Below are 20,961 nucleotides of genomic sequence, written 5' to 3' on the forward strand. Positions count from 1 at the left end.
ATATATAAAAAATATATATATATAAAATAAATAGACTCTGTGTCCACAAAGAAATGTGAATTCCAGTACTTGCTCTCGTCCGACAGCTTAGAGGGCTGGGCAGGCAGAGAAAGGGATGTTATTCAACCTGCTGCCTTTGGGGATGTACGATCTCCTTATTTGCAAGAGTGCTACAAGGCTGACCTCTCAGGACCTGTTTAGCCAGGAGACAGCACTAGGCTCAAAGCATGCCTTAAGTAACCAGCCAGACACCATCTGCTGAGTTTCTCTGAACTTTATTGGCACTTTAGGAAGAAAAGGGTATGGATTTTAACAACTCCTCCAAACAGGAAAAAAATGCCTTAATATCAAGGTTCTGTCTGCAGATAAGCACATGGACCCACGAATTACTCCATAACCTTAAGGAACTGATGTTTTATTACAATCCAGTAAAAAGACTGGTCAAAAACATAATTTACAGCAACAAAAAAAAAAAGAGAAAAAAAAAACAAAAACCAAGCCAGGCAAACATTTGATAAAGTACTTCCCCCATCCCCAAGAGGAGCAGTTATCCAATGAAACTGGAACATGGAGAGGAAGAAGAACAATTCACTGTATTCTAACAAATAAAAAACCGTGTCTACAAATCTCACCATAATACTGAAAGCTTCTTACATTAGTTTTCTTGCAAAATATCATTTCTTTACAATACAGTATACATTTCCAAGGGAAGGAGGACCACAACCACAGCCTCCGTCCCATGACTAATATTTTCTAATTGTGCATAGCTAGAAGTATTGAAATCAAATATCATTAGATACCACTGGAATATAATACTGGTTAAGAAGAAGGCAGGGCTGAAACAACTACAAAGAGTTAAATAGACTCACTGGCACAAGCCGTTCTATTCCTATATTGGACTATTTGGAATTAGAACGATTAAAAAACCCTATAAACAGAAGTCATGCCAGCATCATAATACATGATCTCAGCAGTGTGGTGTGACCCAGAGCAAAAAAGGTTTACTGGTTTATTATTTGAACACATATTCCAGGCACCATACATCAGCTTGTTAGGAAGTTGCTAAAACGTAATAAAGGCTTTTCTCACCCCAAAATGCATCAATAGTTGCAATGGACAGAGCGGAAGTGCTGAGAACCAGCTTTAAAGCACCAAAACAGAAGTGTAAAGGTTGTCTGTTCCCCCAATATTGAGACTCGCGTAGAGCCAGTGCCAGTAACCCTTCAGTACAGAAACACACCCCATCAGTTCTGACAAATTTAACTGCAATCTGTCATTTGTGACTTTCAAACTACTTTGGCCAACCAAAAGCTTACCATGTCATGATCCCCCAAAAGACTGTTGTATCCAGGGAGGAGAAGGGGGCTTCTACATGACCTGCCTGGATGTTTAGAAGGCATCCAGGGTTAGGAACACGCTAAGCTATGCTCCTAACAGAGGTTGGTTGGTTGGCATTTGTATGGATCTCCACACAGACTTGTATTGCTCCCAAAAAATAAAATAATACAGCACTGGTAAGGTTGATTCCAGCAGCCCAAGGAATTCTTGGGGAAATACTGCAGTTTATTAACACTATCAGGAACATTTCTTTTTGGCACAGTCCCCCTTTACCTTTCCCATAGAGCAAGGAGCTGAAAAAGCTCTAGCATTCAGATGTTTTCTTTCTATCACCACTAGCAGTGATACCATACAAAGGGGGAAATCCATAAAACTGAGAAAGTCACAAGACTTAGGATCATGCTAGGCAAGAAAATAAGCCACAGGCTAGCCTGATGACTTCCTATGGAGACAGGCTAACCCAAGGAGGGCAAAGCAAAGGAGGACTCCATTGTAGGTGGAATCCATTCTTAAGAGGCCTCTTCGGAAGGTTTACATTTCCTTCTATGAAGGATCAAGGCAAAAATCCAATTCAACCCTGAGCGTGCATGGCTGTTTCCTCCCCAGAAATGGCAGGAAGGATTCTGGCTAGCTACAGCATGGATAGCTGGGAAGACAGGAGGTGATGGGTAATACAGTAACTGGTACAAATGGCTCTTGGGACCAGTCTCACAACCACTTCTAAGAGACAAAGCCTTCTGTTCTCAAAGCTACAAAGGGGCAAAGCATCCTTCTGGGGAAGGAAAAGCACTTGAGCCAGGGATCTGGCAGAATGCTAGTGAGGATTAAGGCAACAACTGGACAAGTATCTCAGGATCCTCTCCCCTCAAACGCTGCTTGAAGCCAGGAAGACAGATACAGTCTTGTACGTGACCCAGGTAAGAGTATTTTTTGGTCCCCAGCTGCTGATCAATTTTCATGATTGCATCTGAGCTACACTAGATGTATACACAGTCATAAGGCACCAATGACTATGTGTTAAGAAGGCCTCTTACGGAAAAGACCTGATTTCCTATTCACACGACTAGAAATATCCTGGTTCAGAAAGGAAAAATACAGCTACAAAAATTTTGAGTCTTGACTCCTTTTTTACCTACCCCTTTAGGTTTCCACAGGCAAACCCAAAAAAGAAGGCAGTGGTTCTTAGCTATCTCTGCCTCAGTGGTTACATTCAAGTCAGACAAATGACAGTGAACAAAGCCATTTACCAGAGACAAGACTTCTAGAAAGCAGGGAATTCAAGGCTCCAAACCACACTGCATCAGTGGAAATATTCCAAAGGCCTCTGCATGATTAGAAATTCAAAGTTCCATCATTAAACAATAAAGGCAACACCAGCAGGAACGCCACAGAATCTGTTTGGTCTGCTTATGTTTGAAGGACAAAAGCTTTGGTCTTTTAGAAAGCCCATATTGTATCTCTAACCCTTCTTCCTAAGCTCCAGCCTCCTCTTCTCAACTACATGATTCAGACCCTGTTATCATCAGAAATTCAGACCCTGGCTACTAAGCTTAATACTGAAGCTTGCACAAGTTAGTAGGAAGGCACAGTGTCAAACTTAGCACTTTACTGTACATAATTCAGTGAAAGCATCTGCCCACCACCTCACCCAGTGGGAGAGGACAGCAACACGGCCACTTCAGCAAGGAATGCAAAACTACACGCAGTGAGACTTTACCCAAAGCCAAGCAATTTCAGATTTGCCCCAGTACACGTTTGCTTCGACAAGCCACCCCAGGAAGATGTAAATACTATTCTTTCTTCTGTTGCTTAACTCCAGCATTTGCCCAAAACTTGATAAATAAGACCATGGTCACTCTTCTGTAGTGGTTCCAGCGTAGCACGATTACGAGTGAATGATGGGAGAGGATGGGAAAGAGAGGAGAAGAGAGTGCAGGGCAGCAGGTGCAGGGAGAGTTTACATGGACTCGAATTCATCGATGCGTTGCTTGGTGTTGCCCTGCCGAATCTGACGGAGGGTCTTGTACTTGTCTCGGCCTAGACGCATGTTCTCAGCATGGATCATATCATTGGCTGTCTTCTTGGTTTCATCCCGAGCATTTGCCAACTCTGAGGAAAGAGCCTTCAGAGAAGGGAAGCAGATAGCATAGGGTTAGCACACGCCAGAGACACAAAGCTGGACAAGGAGGTTTCTTACTGATCCTCCCAAAGATTCAGTGTCTATGGAAACAGTTAAGCCTGAATGTTTACAGTTCCAGGCAACCTGCCCCAGCTGACCCTGTCTGAGCGAGGAAGGGAGACTAGATGATCTTAAGAGGTCCCTTCCAACCCTGTGATTATATGGAGCTGTTAATATTTCTCCCTGACATTTGAAGGTAGAAGCCATCAGGCAGTCTATCACTCATGTACGTCAAAAAGTGAAATGGAGGGACCCCTAAATTCAACAAGGGCATCTTGCAGGATGCAAGCAGTTACAAGGCTTCTATCACAAAAGCAGCTTGATGAAGAAGATAAAGTGTACCTCTGTCACTCTGCTGTGCATAACTATCACGGCACGATGCAGAACAAGCAAAGCCTGATGCAAATCAGGCAACTAGCACGCAGTGTAACAAAAAGCTTGGAAAGAGTCAACACCAGAACACTGGAGCTCCATATGGGAAAGTGGCACAGCACTGATCTCTCCATCCTGAGCCCTAGTGAGCTGCTTCCAGGGTTTTGCAATGCAACCCAGACAGACAAGACAGTTACAGACAGCTGCTTGATAGGAACTGGACCAAGTTCTCCAATTCATTGCACCCAGAGTTATGAACAGCTGTCAGATGGCTGGCAAGACTCATGCAAGCACACTACATCCAACAGATGCTGCTTTTTGGCACTGCTTTAAAATGCTTCCCTACTCGCAGTGAAATGGAAGTCAAGGAGACAAGATCTGCCTCTTTGCTCAAGCAGCTATCTGACAAGATCATGACCACCTCTTTCCCCCCTTCCTTTATTCTTTTAAATACAGTAAATACCAGCTGCAATTATTGGTAACACAACCAGAAGCAGCCCCCAGACACACACCCTCTCTCCCATGACTCCTTACCTTCAAGTGCTTCTGGACCCGTTCGTTCTTCTCCGCTTCAGTGGTGCGTTGTTCCTCACTGCGGTCCTTGATGGTGGCCTCTGACCGCAGCTCAGCACTGGCTTCCGCCGCATTCTCATCCTGCTCATCATCATGCTCATTCTCAGAGTGCATGGGCTCAGTGACGTGAGGAGTGCTCATGGCAGTCTTCAACTCCTCTTTGGTCTTTTCTAGGTCCTCCTGCACCATCTGTGCCTGCAGCAGGACATGTCACTGAGTTAGCCAATATAATCCTGAGTGCATGTGTCTTCCCGCAGAAGCACACAGAAGCACTACTCAGTGCTTATTACAGGAAACCTTGCCACGGAGGCACTATGCTCCAAAGCTACTCGGCCACAACCATTTGCAAAGCTTCCTGCTAACAGTTCTGGGTTTTGAAGAATGCTTCTAATTCATTGAAAATGGGCTATAGGCCTCATTAGTCAAAATATTGCTACATGGAGTCAGAATAGCAGTCATTCCACCAAGAAAAGTAAAGCTGAGTATTGACAAGGGCCTCAAGCTTACAGACATTCACACTAGTGTGTTTTCTAGTGCAGTACTTTGGGTCGCAACACAGAATGAAGAGCAACTCCGTAAAAAGTACTGCTGTTTGCCCAGATTCTATTTTACCTTCTGTTGCCACTCTTGGGCCTCGCTCTCTTTCTTCTGCCTGGCCAGCTCCAGCTGCGTGATCCTAGCTGTGAGTTCTGCCATCTCAGCAGCCTGCAAAAGAAAGGCTTTTAGTGGGGACAGAACCAAAGTACATGCTAGATGAAACATTCAGTCAAAGTCCTGAATAAAAACAGTATCTCCACCATCTTTACAGTAAGAAAATGTTTCTGTAAACTTCAGTCCAATTGACATCACCATGATGCAAAGGAAAACGAAAACCCAAGAAAAGCAATTAGTGAGCTCTACACTCTTCTCGGCATCACATACAAAAAAGGAAAAGAGCACAATTCATATCTACTGTACAAATAAACTTGTATTCGGGTATAAGTTCATCTGCTTGAGGCTATAGATTAAGGAACCAGAGTATGCTTCCTTGCTATATTCATAGCCTGGTTTGCTTGAAGAGCTTAGATGCCCTGTCACTATTCTACCTACCCAATTTTCAGTTCACCCACTTACCAGCTGTTCCTGGGTCTTTTGTTGATCATGGGATGCTTTCAATAGGGCCTCCTTTGCCTCTTCGGCTTCTCTACGTTCTTTAGCCAGTTTCTCTGCTTCCTCCTGAGCTCGTTTCCTCTCCTGTTCCAGCTCCAAAGCTCTGCGGGTTTGTTCTTCCAGTTCTGAAAGCATAGGGGAGAATGTTTGAAGAGAGATCAAGTAAAGAACAACAGTAGAAGAGGAAGGTGCCTTTACATCTATGTCCTGGATGAGGGTTCTCCTTCAGAGGTACAAGTAAAGGAGAGATGGGAGCAACTGTTCCTTTCATCTGCTTCATATTGTAACTGGAGCTGGAAGGCTAAGAGACAGGCCTGTGCAAACTGACAGATTACTTGCCCAATTCATTTGTGAGGAAGTACTCATTCCAAAAATGACAAACTTAGAAGGCAGAGAAGCATACAGGATTTGCTTGAGCAATATCACACTGTAACACTGGCCAAGCAATCAGACAGCAATCCCACCAGCAGAGTACTGGCTGGTGTTACCCCGGCTACATTCTGATTCCCTCCTGCTATGGACATGCTGGGATAAAGCTTCCAGGCAGCACATGAACAACTGCAAGGTACACTTGCTGCCAGAGAGTCATCTTGGCTGCCACTCATCTCTAATGCAAGTCCTATTTCACAAGCTGTATACAGAAAGCTTACATTCAAGCTTTGGAAAGCCAAATCAGGGCCCTAACACCAGTTAGTACATAATACTGGAGAGCGAAACAGCTGAGATGCTCGTAGCTACACTCTTCTCACTATACCCTTCTCACTCAGATTATGCATCTAAGGAAATACTGGAACATTTCATGTTACCTTGCTGAGCTTTCTTGGTTTGCTCCTCAATTTGCTTGAGTCTCTCCATTAGCTCTTCCTTCTCACGTTCAATCTTCTCCTTCTCCTTTTCTGCCAACTCCCTCTTCTTCTTCTCATTCTCCAACAGGGCTCTGATAAGAGGGAAATCATAACGTAACTTCAAATTAACAGCTACCCAGACTGGAGCACTGCTAGTAAAGCCATAAGCACACAAAAGATGTATGCTACAGCACACAGCTTACGAGTTTTATTCCACGCATGCCCCTTTATAGCAGTGGAGAAAGAAAAAGCTCTGCTGGCATTTATCTCAATGACAAGTTGATAATAGCAATGCTATAAGGGAAAGCTCCTTACATCAAGATCCACATCACTCCTGTCAAATGGACAGGCAAATCTTTAATTCCAAGAAAGCAACTGTGGGCCACATTTGTGATACATGCCATTTCCATCATCCCATTAAGATCTACTGAAGCACAAAGCAACCTGCTCTATTTTTGGCTCCAGTACATTAAGGTGCTGCCAGCAATTTATACCACATAATGCTATTGTGCAGTGATCAACCAAGTCAGGGTTACTCAGAACCCAACCAACCTCTCCATTTGTTTCTGATGCTTCTCTTCCCGAGCTTGTGCTTTCATCTGCTGCACCTCAATGGTATCTGGTTTACGTCTGCGCATGTAGAGCTCATGGTTCCCCATACAAAGGGCCAAGATTCGTTTGTTAATCCGTAACCGAGGGGCATAGAATACAAAGTCCTTGGGACAAGAAAAAAGCAGCTTTAGACCTGTTCTTTTAACATAAGCAGCCCCTATGCATGCTATATGCTCCAAGACCCTAAGAACTCTGGAACTGTTCACCAGGTTTTCTTAATGGTATCCAATTCATTGGTAGTTAAACACTTATCTTTCAGGAATGAATTTCAATCCAAGAAATACATACAGGGCATAAGTGCCCAGCTTGTTGTTACAGTGTGCCGGGTTTCACTGTAAAGCATCCTTAGCACAAAGTACACAACAACTTGGCTTCACAGTTTCATTACAAACATTATCAGGAGCTGTCTTACCAGGCACACTGAGACTATGACTTTTCCCACCTTTCTTCCCACACAATTACTTAATGCAACAGTCTGACCAGCCACAGCAAGTGTAATGTTTTGTCTTAGGCCAGAAAGGATGTTAAGCATTACGTCTAATGGATAAATCACTGTCCTATTAGAAAGGAGCAACAGTGGCAGGGAACTGCTTCCAAGCAGCAAAGCAGCAAGAATGAACAGAAGGTATCAGCTGATGCAGGAAATTAATAAACCTTACAGATGAAACCAATTACATTAATTATACATTTGCAAGAAAAAGCTCTCCCCGCAAACCCCACAAAATAACCTGAAGCTTCAGCTTCAAGCAAGGGGAAAAACTGCAAGAGACCATCCCAGGCACTACTAAAGTCAGCTGCAAAGGAAGCATTCATGTTAATGTACGTGTCTCAGATCCTAATTGTATTATCAGAGAATGTGAACAGTCTTAGGAGAATCAGAGACCCTAAGCAAAGAGCTTCTCCCTGGCACTGACTTCAAACAGCTTAAGGTTATACTCAATATTCTACCCTCCTAGCGAGAAACAAATCCCAGTTATCACCCTACTGCCATTAGACCCATTCTGTGCATACTGCCCTGAACAGATCAGGTAGCAGAGCACTGTTTAAGTCAGCCTTGGCATTATTATAAAGACATTGGGGGGAAGGGGGGGGGGTGCTATCATTCAGCTAAGCCACCAAAAACTTTAGTTTGAATGTTGCTTCTTACTGGTGCTTTCTTGTCAATAGGCTTGATAACAAATTTCTTGTCATTGAATGAGATATTTCTGATCTCACTCCAAGGGAATCCAATTTTCGGTGTCAGCCTGCAGAAACGGAAAGCAAAAGGAAATAAAAGAGCCCCAAGTCATTCCAAATCCTTGACTTGCAATATAAAGCACAAAATTCAAGCAAATCTGCCCTCATATTTCAGTACTCTTACCTTGACTGGAATCAGCAAATTTAGTCATGTAAATGAACTATAAACATAAGAAGCAGTTTTCCAATCCCACTTTTTTAATGGAAAACAGAACTGAAGAATGCATCTGTGGCAGGAAGACTGGGGACACAAGTAAAACTAGCTTAACAGCATTTGCCAACTTCTTGTATGTTTCTGTCCAAAGCAGCACATTTTATGGATCATTCTGGCAGCGTGAAAGCACAGCCAAGAACATAGAAATTGTAAAGTCTAGTTAAAGAACTGAATTCAAGAAAGTTTAATTCTGAATGCCTTTACACTAGAAAGGAGCTAGAAGCAATGATGAGGAGAGGGGGGTTTATTACCTGTCATTCTGCTCGTAAATGTTGAGTCCAAGAGCATCTACGCCTAGCCAGAGTTCAGAGCCCTTCTTGTTCTTAATGCTGAAGTAGTTCACACCATACATCTCCAGGTCCTGTGCAATTTTCAGGTACTCCAAGACAGCATCTTCTCTGCAGCATGAAAAAAGAAAGCAGATACTCTTTAATAGGTCTATAAGCCACTAGAAGAAGATAGTGTTGTCTTCCTACATGGGCAGAGCAGCAATAAGCTGCAAAGGTTCCAAGCACCACCCCAGTAGATAATAACAAACTGTGCAAACTCGGTTTTGTTTTAGCAAGAACAGCCAGCTGATGTGGACTAGAGACGGCAGAGGCATGTGAACCTGGGTACACAGAGCAGAATAACCTGAAGAATACTAACTCCTCCTGAAGCATGCCACAGATCTTTGTATGTATTCATACATTACACACTAGCATTTACCACTCTAAACACTCCAGTTTCACACTTCCATCGGTTACCTAATCATTCCTCGATGCTCCTCATGCCACACCTGGATCCTCTCCTCCCACTGGTCCTTGTTAAGCTTGTGCTGCTCAAGAACTCTAGAAAGAACACATAAGATGTTTAAAACCAGCCACTGCATTTATGCATAGTCACACCACTCTCAAATTATGTTTCATTAAAAACTCCATTGGCATCACATTTTCCCCACAAAAGTATTCCAGGAGATACAGTTTTATTATAAGGCTAGCTAGAGACACACCGGTCAGTATTCAGAGTCCTGACAAATGACAAGTTGTATTCAGTTGTGCTTCTCCTTGTAGCAACTGTTCTGTTTTGGAGCTTCTCTCACTACTCCTGATTAGAGTTTCTTCAGTAGCAATAGGATGTATAAGATTAAAGCTCTTAATTACATGAATACTAACACCAGTCCTCAGAGGGAAACAAGGCTGTATTTTATTCTGAACACTCCAATCAAGACATCTCCTACCCCAAAGAATCCCAAGCCCTTTAAAGCAAAGAAGGTCTGAGGCTACCCAGGTTCACTCACCTCTGTGGGAGCAGTTTGTCACTAGCAAGGTAGCCAGACTTGTGCACCTCTTTGTTGAAGTCTCCATATTTTGACTGGACAGCATAAGAAGCCAGAAGGACAGCTGTTTCTGGAGGGCAATAAATGTCATCATTCAGAATTGCCTCCTTCACTTGAAGGAAGAAAAGGCGCTGTGTGATGTCCTGGATCAGCTCTTCTGCCACATCCTCTGGGTAGAACTTGGCACGGAATTTGAAAAGCAGGGGGCTTTCTTTACGTACATCCTGTGCTGTTACCTGGAACAGAGTTATCACATTTTATAGCCTACATACCAAGCGAAGGGGAGCCAGTTTATAACAGCAAGGCAAGCATGCATTGGAAAAAAAGAAAAATTCTCTTTTCCAATGCAGAAGTGAATGGGCAGAAAAGCAAAGATTTTCAATCCCTTATCGCCAAATACCTCATCACCTCTTCCCACAGGACTTTAGACAAGCCACTAGTTATGGTCAGTGCTGGGTAGAGTTACTTTCCAGGGTTCCCTCCAAGATGCTCACATGAGCACCACATCAGCACATTAACAGAAAAGATAAGAGATCTGCCTGGATGACAAGCAGGACTAGATGCAGGAGGATCAGGTCAGACGCCATGACTCCTTGTACCTTGGGGAGGGGATGCCTAGGCTGAAGGAAGGCAACACCAACTCACTACTCTTATGGTACTCCAGGTGTGTGGAGAGGCAAGACCAGATCCCTGACAGGAGTAGAGAGACTGAAGTTGCCCCTGCCCTCCAAGAGAAGGGAACCCAGGCCAAGTGAAAGCTCGGAGCAAACATACCTTTTTGTTCAATTTCAGCCATGTTGAGAAGCCCTTGGTGTCCTGATACTGAAGTCCAAAAAACCAGACCTCTCTTAAACCAATTGTCTTGACGACCTGCAAGAAAGACGATTAGCAAGAGCCCAGCCAGGCAGATTTCACTGTTCAAGGTAAGTTCAAACACGAGTGCTCTAGCCTTCTACCTCCCCTGCTATGGTGCACAAACCTGGATAATGCGGCATCTGAGGGGGTAAGTGGGACATATATTGTATTTTTCCTTCTCCCCCCTCTCTCTCTGGCTTCCTGCTATTTATAAACAACAGCTAGGACACTACTTCCCTCACCTAATTATAAAAGACAACACTTTTAGCCAAAATACAATGCAACAGCTCTGAAAGGTGCAAGAGCTGCCAGGAGTCAGCAACACAGCTCCACTTTCAGGTAATCCCTCACTGATCATGCAAATGCACCACTCCTGGGAAAGCCATGAATCACCTGCAAGGTTGTGTCCTGCTAGGCAGTGCTGGTTTAAGATCTGTATTCTACTCTACCAATAGCTGTGGACCGCCCTTTCATGCGGCTCTTTAGTAAGCGGCACCATTAAGATGTACTGCAGTGGGGAATGCTATTCCTATGCCAGGACAAAGCTGCCACAAAAATTAACTACATCATTAGGTAAGCTCTCTCCTTGGTCATTTCCCTAGCACACCATGCATACTGTGTAAGTAAGAGTTAGGGCTTTATGGACATACTGTAACAAGAGACAAGAGCCTCATGGGGGGGCAAGACTACTGCTCTAGAATGCTACTGCTGGTAAAAAGGGTGGGGAGGTTTCTTGATGAAGACTGTTCACTAGCATAAGACCACAGCTCTGTGACCTGGCAAGTCTAGAACATGCCACAGCATGCAGCAAGTCTGGAAACTTAGGTTCCCCCACATCGCTCCTGAACCCCCAGTTTTCCTCATACCAGCACTTATCTGCCCCCTCCATTACTAGAAAAGGAATGGGAAGGGAGAATACCCTTTGACACGGCACCTAAAGTACAACACTCCAAGCTGATTTTACACCCACCCACCCCTCAGACTTGCTCACAGCTTCCCTCCTGGAAACTGGACAGCAGGGTATGCGCCTTGCCCTGGGAAACCCGCTGCCCGATCATGGAGTCCCCTCTGCCAGGTAAGGTGAGGTCATTTTGTACTGCCTTCTCTCATGGTTTATGATTTCTCCCTAAATGCCTACTTCCTTTTAAATTACTTTAAGAAACCCTAAGGATACACTCTGCTCCCTTGTGATGTGGTCTCCAGCTTTGGCGAGATACACTAGAGCAAGGACATAGGTTCCCAGCAAACACATCACTATTTAGATTCTTTAGGGCTTGGATCACACATTTCTTCTGGCCTTACAAAAGCAGAATTAGGGCTCCAGTTCTTTTTAAGCCCAAAACCCAAATGAAGCTTTCAGCAGAGGCATGCCATTAGCAGCACACACAGAATCATGTACTCTATATACATCATCCCACAGCAGTCCATGAAATTATTCAGCCTGTCCTTCATTGAATACCAATTGGAGAGCTGGCCTGAAGCCCTTCTAAACACAAGGGAATGTGGGGCAAATAAACCTTCACTCGTGGGTATCACACACACAGCTAAGGAGACTTCTGGAGAAGAAAGTTTGCTGTATGTTTTGAAAGCACAAGGTAGGAGAAGAGGAAGAAAGGCTGTCCAGAGTCCAAGGGAAGCTGTTCTCAGCAGTATTAACATCTGAATGGGTTGAAAGCTCCCCCCTCTGCTGCATGTGTCTGCCTGACTCACTTCCATTTGTCAGCAGCTTACGCCTGGGAATGCAACAAGCTGGACTGCCAGCAAGGAACTGAAAGGCATCACACTGTGGCCCTGCACAAAAGGACTTTTATTCCACAGCAATAGCAGTGACAACAACAAACTGGACAGAGGAGAGGGGGAGACAGCACAGTACACAACATCACACCCCCAGGCTGCTACTGAATCATGGGGGGCAAGTGTGAAAAGGATAGTCTTCCTCCCTCCTTCCCACCTCATGTTTAGCAGATTATTCAGTTCCATTCAGCAAGGGAAAAAGCATGAAGAAGAAACAGCTTTCTACAGCTGCAAGGAGTCTGGCTGGCGGTTGGCAGCTCAATTCTATTTGGGGGTGTACAGCATTCAGAGCCCTGATGAACTGTGAGAAGTTCCATTAAGCAGTTACTAGCAGCAGCTTAGGATGGAGAAGGGCCGGCACACAGGAGAGGTACAGAGTACTGTTTAACACAGAACGCTATGCTTACACACCTAAAGTCTACACTCTCAGATGGAGTGTGACATCTTTTCTTCATGCCGAAGAGAACATTAAGTCACCCCCGGGTGTTGTTTAGCCTGCAGTACTAGGCTTAGTCTACAATTAGCAACAGATAGCAAGATCAAAGCACGCAAGCAGAGAAGACACTCCAGTAGGACCAAGTTCCTGTACTAAAGGCCAAAGCATCCCAGGCTATACCACAGCATTAACCTGTCCTGAATCTCACATGCTGTCCTAGTTAAAGATGAAGCAGGCCTCTCTCCCTTTCTACAACAAGCATATCAAGCACTTCTGAAAGAAAACTGCTAGCACAGCACCTTATTACTGGAGGAGCTCTGAACTGGTGCCACAACTGCAGTTTCATATGCAATAATCAAAACCAACTTTGAACATGGTCTTACAGGTACCCTAACTTAATACCCACGATGGGCTCTATCTACGGCCATAAAGGACTCAACTGTTCCCTTTCCATTTGCCCAATGGATATATTTCTAACTTTGCCTTTCAAAGTACTAAAGTGCCAAAATGCTAAGTGATGGGATCTTAAGTTTTTAAGTTTGTTACAGTTTGCCACTGACCTCCTTAGCAACAAGCAGTCCATTTTTGGACTACTGCTTTTATAAAAGCCAAGTTTCCACATGTTCCTGTGAAATCTGAGACACATTTCCATACCACTCAACCACGAGCCTTCATTACACAAACAAGAGTCCTTGGGTTTGCTGGAGGAGCCAGCCACTATCCCAGGACTTGCTGCTTGCTACCATGAAACTGCCGTAGTAGGTTTTTGGTTCAGTGTTTTTATACACTGAATTAAGTGTTCCAGATCCATTTCTATGTATTTAAACACTACTAGGCCTTTCAAATGGGTAGACATCCCCACATAACAGACCTGATACAGCAGACAGCAGAGTTCTCCACCAGAGACTAGAAGGAATATGGGGCTCCGAAGGGGAATGAAGGAACAAGATGCCAGGATGATCCAAGGTCAAAAGTGATAAGAAACAAAGCATTTTAGAAGCTGCTTCATATAGCATGTGTGGGAGACATGGAAGAAGGGAGTATGTTTTCATAGAGCAGAAGTTAAAGCAGTTGAGGCTTCTGTGACTAGCCTGTACACAGGCTGCCCGAGGAGCCAGTAAGATGCAGTGTCCATTAACCAGGGCATTTCCATGAAAGCTTGTAGCCAGCCTTGGAGCACTTAGGCAAGCAAGTTAGTTACCTCTCTCCCTGTCCAAGCCATGGGCTTGTCCCCTCATTCCCCCAACAGGCCAAAATCTCACTGATTCAAGCTAGAACCAATTTAATCAAAAGAAAAGGAAGACTGAAAGGAAAAGAAAGGTAAAGATTGAAGGGACACAACTTCAAAGCTACCCACAGCAGTAAGTAGCTAAGCAGTTTTACCAGGGAATCAGTCAATCTCTCATGTGTTGGAGATCGCACTGATTTGCTTTGTGTTTGTTTTACATACTAGTCCCTAGTCCAACTGCACTTCAGCCTGATACAGAAAAAGGTCAAAGAAGCAAAACAAGCAGCTCTCACTGATGCCTGTGCCCTGCACCTCCAGGAAAGCAGTATTTCAAGGTACCCATGAAGTGACCAGGCCTGTGGGATAAGCAGCAGCCCTGACAGGTATAACCCATCCTCAGGCTCTTCTTTGAATCCATGGCTAGAAGCTGAGGAATGGGAACAGAGCTACTGTTTGTTAGTGAGTCAATAAGCACCGAGTTCATCAGCTGATGTTAAGGTACAATAGCAAAAGGTATATAAGCAAACCTTCAGAAGACAAGATAGTACAATCCTCCTGTATCAATTAATCCAGGTTTTGTCTATGCATACAAGTTTAAGCTATTTAAGCTAAAGCTGTGCAGATACAAGCCATGAGGACCAGGTGCTATACAAAGATCTCTAGTATAAATCATGATGTTACTATCAGCTCAATGATGTTTCTACAGCCAGCTACTTCGGGGTAGAAGACTATTCCCAACAAAGCAATGAAGCATCTGCATTGTTCTATCGCTACAGAAAATTACTTTGGAATTTAACCAAGCAGGAAAGAGGGAGACAGGAACAGTTCTACCTCAAGCCCATTTGTCTATTATTCCTACAGGATTTCAGACTCAAACTATTCCTCCTCATGAAGCTGTTACCCAGATATAAGCTTTACAAAAGCCTTCCGAATCTTATTCGGAGCAGGTCAGAATTGTGTGGCACAACAAGTATATTTATCTGCCTTTATACACAACAGATGGAAACACAATCTGCCTAAATATTACTGAGCAAAGCCAGCAGCATGCACCAAGGAAGCTGTGCAGCTAGAAACCTTGGTAATGCTCACAAGCTTCCCTTTTGCTTAACTCTGAACTAACAGCTCTAATGAGAGGGCACTCTGGGGCAAAAATAAGCAGGATAACTTACTTTTGTTCTGTGAAGGAGTCAAAAGTCAGCTTTTACACCAGAAGGTTAATGTGCTGCAACAGCAAAACCGTAAGTTTGCTCTGTAGAGGAACACTCCCTTCCCTCAAAAAAAGCACTGATGAAAGCAGATCCTTTCTCAGGACCAGCATCATGCAGAAAATACTCAATCTGCAATTCCAGGAGGACAACATCATTTAAAGGAACTAGAAAATGAACAGCCATAACTTTGGTCTTACACACCCCCACCATGGGACCCAAGACCATGTCAGGATAGAAACTGATACAGGGTGGACAGATTATCAGTCAGACAGCAGTGACTGCTTAGCCCGTTAGCAGTGTCAGCAGGCAGAACAGCTCTGGACTATCTCTTTACAGAATCTAAACCACACAGACAGCTCAGCCATTTGAAACATACTGGCTACGTGGCAGCTACCAACATATTCAAAGCCCCATCCCCATACTAGAGGGAGCAAGTTTAGTATTTACTGTGAGCTCACTAGAGGCTCTCGTGTTTTGGTGTGGCATTCAGCTAGTTCTTTATGCAAAGATCAATAATCTGTTTGAGCATGTCCATATACAAGTAGTACTTGGTTTCCTTTATGTCAAGCATGACTGTAAAATCTTTCTGCAACAGGAAAGAGCCTTGAATTTTCCATTCAAAAAAGATAGTCTGTTGCAATTGTTCAAAGATGATACATTTCCCATTGTGTCAGGAGCTGAATGCTGCTTCCTTTGCAATCAAGTTTCCTTAATTGCATAAAGGGCCAATAATTAGCCCGCAGGACAGCAAAAGAAGCTGCGATTAGGCTCCTCAAATACTTATATAGCAGTAACCTTGAGAATTCCTTATTTATTCTAGAGGTGGAAGACAGATCTGATACCATCACATCTACTGCCAACTCCCTACCTTCCTGCTCGCAATGTTCTCAAGCCCTAGCAAAGGGTTAGTCTTTCTACCACCATCACTGTGGTAGTAACTACACTAACACCACCTAGCACTATCCTGCTAGGTCTTTGACTAATCATTTAGTCAAAACCTGGACATCAGCCACTGCTTAGGCTCTAGGACGTTCATTTCAGTTGTCAGCCCTATCAGGAACCAACATCACTAACTCTACAAGGAAATCTTGTGTGCTAAAGCACTGGAAAACAGTTTAACTCTTATTCCCGCAAGCTTGATATATGGACAGTATAAAGGGATGTCCACCAGACCTTTTAGATATAGCAAATGTTTAACAGCTAGCTTAAGACACCTTTTCACTCACATACACTGTATTTCCTCTTCCAACTTCACCTACAATCCAATGCAGCTGAACTAAACACTGCCTCATTTACATTAGCAGTATAGAAACGTAGTTCTGCAGCAGCATCATTTGTTCTTTTCCTTTGCATATTGTTTACAATGGCAAAAGCAAATCAAAACCTGTGTTTAGACAGGTGCTGTGTGAAGCACACAGCAAGGAGGAGAACATGCAGCTGTTGGAGAACATGACACAAAGGAGTGAAATCAATTACTAAGGCATTAGGAGTTCCCATATTGGAAACACAGTCAGATGCTTCTGGAGACAAACTGCTGAAGCCCAAGTCTGCCACCACAATGTCAGTTTGCAGCAAAAGATGCAGATGGTCTAGAGCCGACTGAAAAAATCATGTGCAGATTAAAGACACCAGAGACTTCAACAGCACCACTTGTGAGCACCTGGTGCTCTGCTTGGATTAAAGTCCAAAACCAGGTTTTGAAAAAATAATCATAGGAAACTTCCACTTATTTTCCAAAATAAAAATAGTTCACCTTTTGATGAACTTGGGGTATTTCACCTCAGCTTCATTGGTATATGCTCCTGTGAACTAGCAGTGCTGGAGATCCACGCTGCACACATGGATCCTGGACAGAATCTACCTCTCACCTCTATCAACCAAAAACTGTTGCAATTGAGACCACACAGGATTAAAATATGTAGGAGCTACTATGTAGTATCACACAGCTGAGAATGACACTGCAACTCAGAACTTCCCTCAAAGCCCTTCTCCTTTTCCCATTACAAAAGGATGCTCTTCCTGTAAAGCCTAGGATCTCGCTCTATTCCCTCCATTTCAGGGCTGGGCTGCAAAGAGCAACATAACATCTAGTGTTGAATCATTCAGCTGAGTATGGCAGAAAGTAGTAGTTTGTGGTTAAACATCTGACAAAAAGATTCAGATGAGGTTTTTTGGCCCCAGATGAAGTAACTGACTTCTATGGGTGGGTCACCCCTTAAGTTTTATTCTTTGTTAAGATAGGTACTATGTAGAGCTGGCCTCACAATGCAGAGCACTACTGAACCACACCCATATCTGACCTATCTGGTCTGGCACTTCCTTCATCTTGTCATTACTCCAAGATTCATTTTACTTTAAGCTATGAACTTACTGTTCCGATTTTCCTCCAAGTAGCAAACCCGTGGCCTTCAAGATTACAGCAGAGAAAGCACAGTGGAGCCTGTCAAAGTTTCAAGTGCTGTAATGGATAATGTCTGCCTTCAGCTGCTCCAACTTTGGGCTGCACATGCCTCCCTGCTTCTGTTTGGACCAAAGCAGGAGGAAATTTGCCTAGCCAAGTGAATGTAGAAGAAGGCTGAGCAACCCAAATGAAGACAGCTCAATACAATACAGTACATAGCTTTCATTAAGATTTCCCTTAGGGCCTGATGGGAGTGTAGAACGTCATTTCACCTGCACTGAGGGACTGCAGCAACATTTACAACCCAGCTAAGCCTCTCCTGTTTTAGAGAGCAACTACTCTTTGAAATCAATTACTCAGTGCTTGCAAGTGAGCCAACCAAAGATAGCTTACTAACTCCCTCAAAGACTTATGAATTATGACTGCAGACATCTACTGCTTTCCAAATCTTATGAGCTGTAACACCAATTCCATTCATTAGAGGTAAGAACAGCTCATAACACATTCCTGGAGATTAAAAAAAAGCTGTAGTTTTTGGAAAAAAAAAAGAAGAAAATGTCTGACTATGCTAAATTCGCTTGAACCTACTGTGTACTGTCACTTAATCTTTGAAGTCCTTTAGAAATTGTTTGCTGTCACCTTAATAGAATCACAATTCCTGTATCAACTTTAGATCTTCTGCAGCTCTATCACTTACCTGATCAAAGAGTTGCTTCCCTGTAGTGTTGGGCTGGATGGCAAACTCCAGCTCAGCATCCATAGTAGTAACACGCACGCTGATCTGGAAGACAGAAAATGCATCATTACAACACATTATTGTGTGTTGTCACATAAAACATGAAAACCAACATCTGCCTATAGCCAGGGACCAGCTCTATAGCCTCCAGGAATTTCACTGCCAGCAGTTACAAAGTCCTCTGCCCTGCCAGCATGGTGTTCCCAGTTTCCCTATAGAATATAACTTTCCTGTTTCACATTGTACAAGCTTATCCTCTCCATTCCTACCAACATTCCTGTCTATACATTGACATATGTGAGAGCCATTTACGGTTTATGGAGTTGAATTTCTGTAGTGCAGAACATTCTGATGTCTTTCGTAAAAGCAGAGATGTTCCAAACCCTGGTACAAACAACCGGACATCCAACCCTTCCATCTGAAGGATGGATGTCAAGGAAGCCCCTGGAAGAATTAACAACTGCAGAGGCATTTCACCTCAAAGATTAGCGTAAAACATGCCAATTGCATTACAACAACTGAACACTGCTGGAAAACATTGTGCAGATTCTTAGGTGTAGATAAGAATACTCCTGCCTAAACACAGATGCCTCAACTTTTGACCAGGCACAGTAAGACCTGTAAGTACACCAAAATGTCTGAGAATTCATTTCCATTTGCATACCTATCAACTGAAAAAGACAAAGACATGTCCCAGTTTAGGAACACAAGCTGCAGATGCTTTAGCTCAAACTAGTTTAATGTTTTTCAATCAAGACAAAGGTTCAAACCTTGAAGCTGTACACAGTGAAGAGATTCACAGCGCACCAAGCCCCAGCTTACAGGTCTTGCATTCCTAGTTCTCTTCTTTGCAGTAGCTATTTACCCCCCCCATCAGCAAATCCTAATTTGCTTGCTCTTCAGTGCAGTCAATCCTCTTAGCATACTCAACCCACCTTCAAGGGGCGAAGGGAACTGTACCAGGAACAATTTTGGTAAGAATACCTCAAATTCACACTTGGACTATAAGCTAACACAATACCAAAAAGCTAGAGTAAACAGAGAAATAGTCAAAGAACCATCCAAGGCTGACATGATAGCAGCCAGATCTGATCCCCGTATTCCTATCAAGCGCGTGGACAGATTTCACATCTTGTTCACTAAGACAGCAGCAGGAGACCGCAAGAAAGCTACAATCATTTTTCCCCCATAAACAAGAAGTATTCTGCTCACTAAGCCTAAGTCAAGTGCTGAAAGAGACCATTATATCCAAACAGATTCTGAAGTTTACCAAAGCCTACCTGAGCCTAGGCACAGCCCTATTTCATACTTGACACCCTCTCGTGAGGAACCTAAAGGCTTTAAGTTTTTAGCTAAACATTTCAGCATGTTCTATAAGAGGTTAAACATAGGCTTAACAAGCACAACTGAAGTCAAGTAGAGTTGCAGTTCTAACTGTTGCATGCATAAGGAATGCTACATAGACACTACCGGATCAAAGATAACATTCCTCGTCTGCTTTTCCATGAGTTGGTTTTGAAATCCTTTGAACCTTCTGACACAACAAAGTCAAACTGCACTGAAGTAGCAGGGACAGAGCAAACGACCTCAACTCATAGGCAATCAAGCTTTCTTTCTTTAAAATTAGCAGCTTTCAGTAGCATGCAGTTGCCTGAAGTTTTGCTATACTGTCCAAAAACTATTCTCCTCAGATCCAAGGTGTTGACAATTGGCTCATTTCACAACGCCCTGATGACCCAGGAAGCCAGATGCTGCTAGGAGGGCTGAACATTCTCAAAAACAGCTTTGTAGAAGAGGCTGCTTCCAGGTATAAGTAGCAAAGAGTGCTGGCTTGTAAGCCTGACTTTGCTCAGCACACCCACCAGTCAGAGCAAAGATGTCCATAGGGCACATCTAAGTATAAGAGGGGGTACATTAAATGAGCTATTGAGCAACAACTTGCTTACTGGGGGTTTTGAAGTCTTTCATGTTCACCTAAAACACAAACGTGCCAGCTACAGTGAGAGAAAAACAGTCTTTGTGCTCCACTGTATGAGGATAAAACACAGTAGCTACTCTTACCATGCACAGAGGTGATTGAACTCTTTAAGCATCTGAACACAGAGGAAGCACCAAAAAGAGAACTGAAATGTTTGTGGCAGCTCTTAGCAGCCTGTGCCCAAATAGCTATTTAGAGCAAATCAGAGCTTAAAATTTACAACAAAGCTGCTTCAGTAACTATCCTCATAAATAAGTATTCTGCATGAATTAAGACTTACATCTTTGTCAGCACAGTAAAATAAGGTCCCATGCTGGAACTCATCGCTTATGTAAATGCACTTAAGCTGACCAGTTACCACCTTTCAATCAGTACATTCAATAGGAAGAGATACACTTCCCTCCCCACCCCGTAGAAGTCCCCTGTGCTCAAGATGCGCAGCAACCTAAGGTTTAGGAGCAGCAAAGTCTTGACTGGGGTCTGCACTGG

At 43.5% G+C, this 20,961-nt stretch overlaps 1 protein-coding gene across 2 annotated transcripts in view; it reads right to left on the minus strand.

Moving 5' to 3' along the window:
* Window positions 1–259: 259 nt before the first annotated feature.
* The window catches only part of MSN (moesin), a 42,456-nt gene continuing 21,754 nt past the window's right edge, over window positions 260–20,961 (minus strand). The window contains exons 2-13 of one of the 2 annotated variants that reach the window (XM_062640420.1): window positions 18,456–18,539; window positions 10,611–10,706; window positions 9,798–10,072; window positions 9,265–9,348; window positions 8,770–8,916; window positions 8,216–8,312; window positions 7,009–7,172; window positions 6,418–6,548; window positions 5,576–5,736; window positions 5,075–5,167; window positions 4,424–4,657; window positions 260–3,460 (exon numbers count right to left, since the gene is read on the minus strand). In XM_062640420.1, coding sequence (XP_062496404.1) covers window positions 3,296–3,460; window positions 4,424–4,657; window positions 5,075–5,167; window positions 5,576–5,736; window positions 6,418–6,548; window positions 7,009–7,172; window positions 8,216–8,312; window positions 8,770–8,916; window positions 9,265–9,348; window positions 9,798–10,072; window positions 10,611–10,706; window positions 18,456–18,539 — 1,731 coding nt within the window. In that variant the 3' untranslated portion in view covers window positions 260–3,295. Of the gene's footprint in view, window positions 3,461–4,423; window positions 4,658–5,074; window positions 5,168–5,575; window positions 5,737–6,417; window positions 6,549–7,008; window positions 7,173–8,215; window positions 8,313–8,769; window positions 8,917–9,264; window positions 9,349–9,797; window positions 10,073–10,610; window positions 10,707–18,455; window positions 18,540–20,961 lie in introns of those variants that run through there. The other variant, XM_062640421.1, reaches the window with a different exon arrangement.

Source organism: Pezoporus occidentalis, unplaced genomic scaffold, assembly GCF_034315485.1.
Source record: "Pezoporus occidentalis ecotype Australia unplaced genomic scaffold, CSIRO_AGI_Poc_V1 ctg65, whole genome shotgun sequence".
NCBI lineage: Eukaryota > Metazoa > Chordata > Aves > Psittaciformes > Psittacidae > Pezoporus > Pezoporus occidentalis.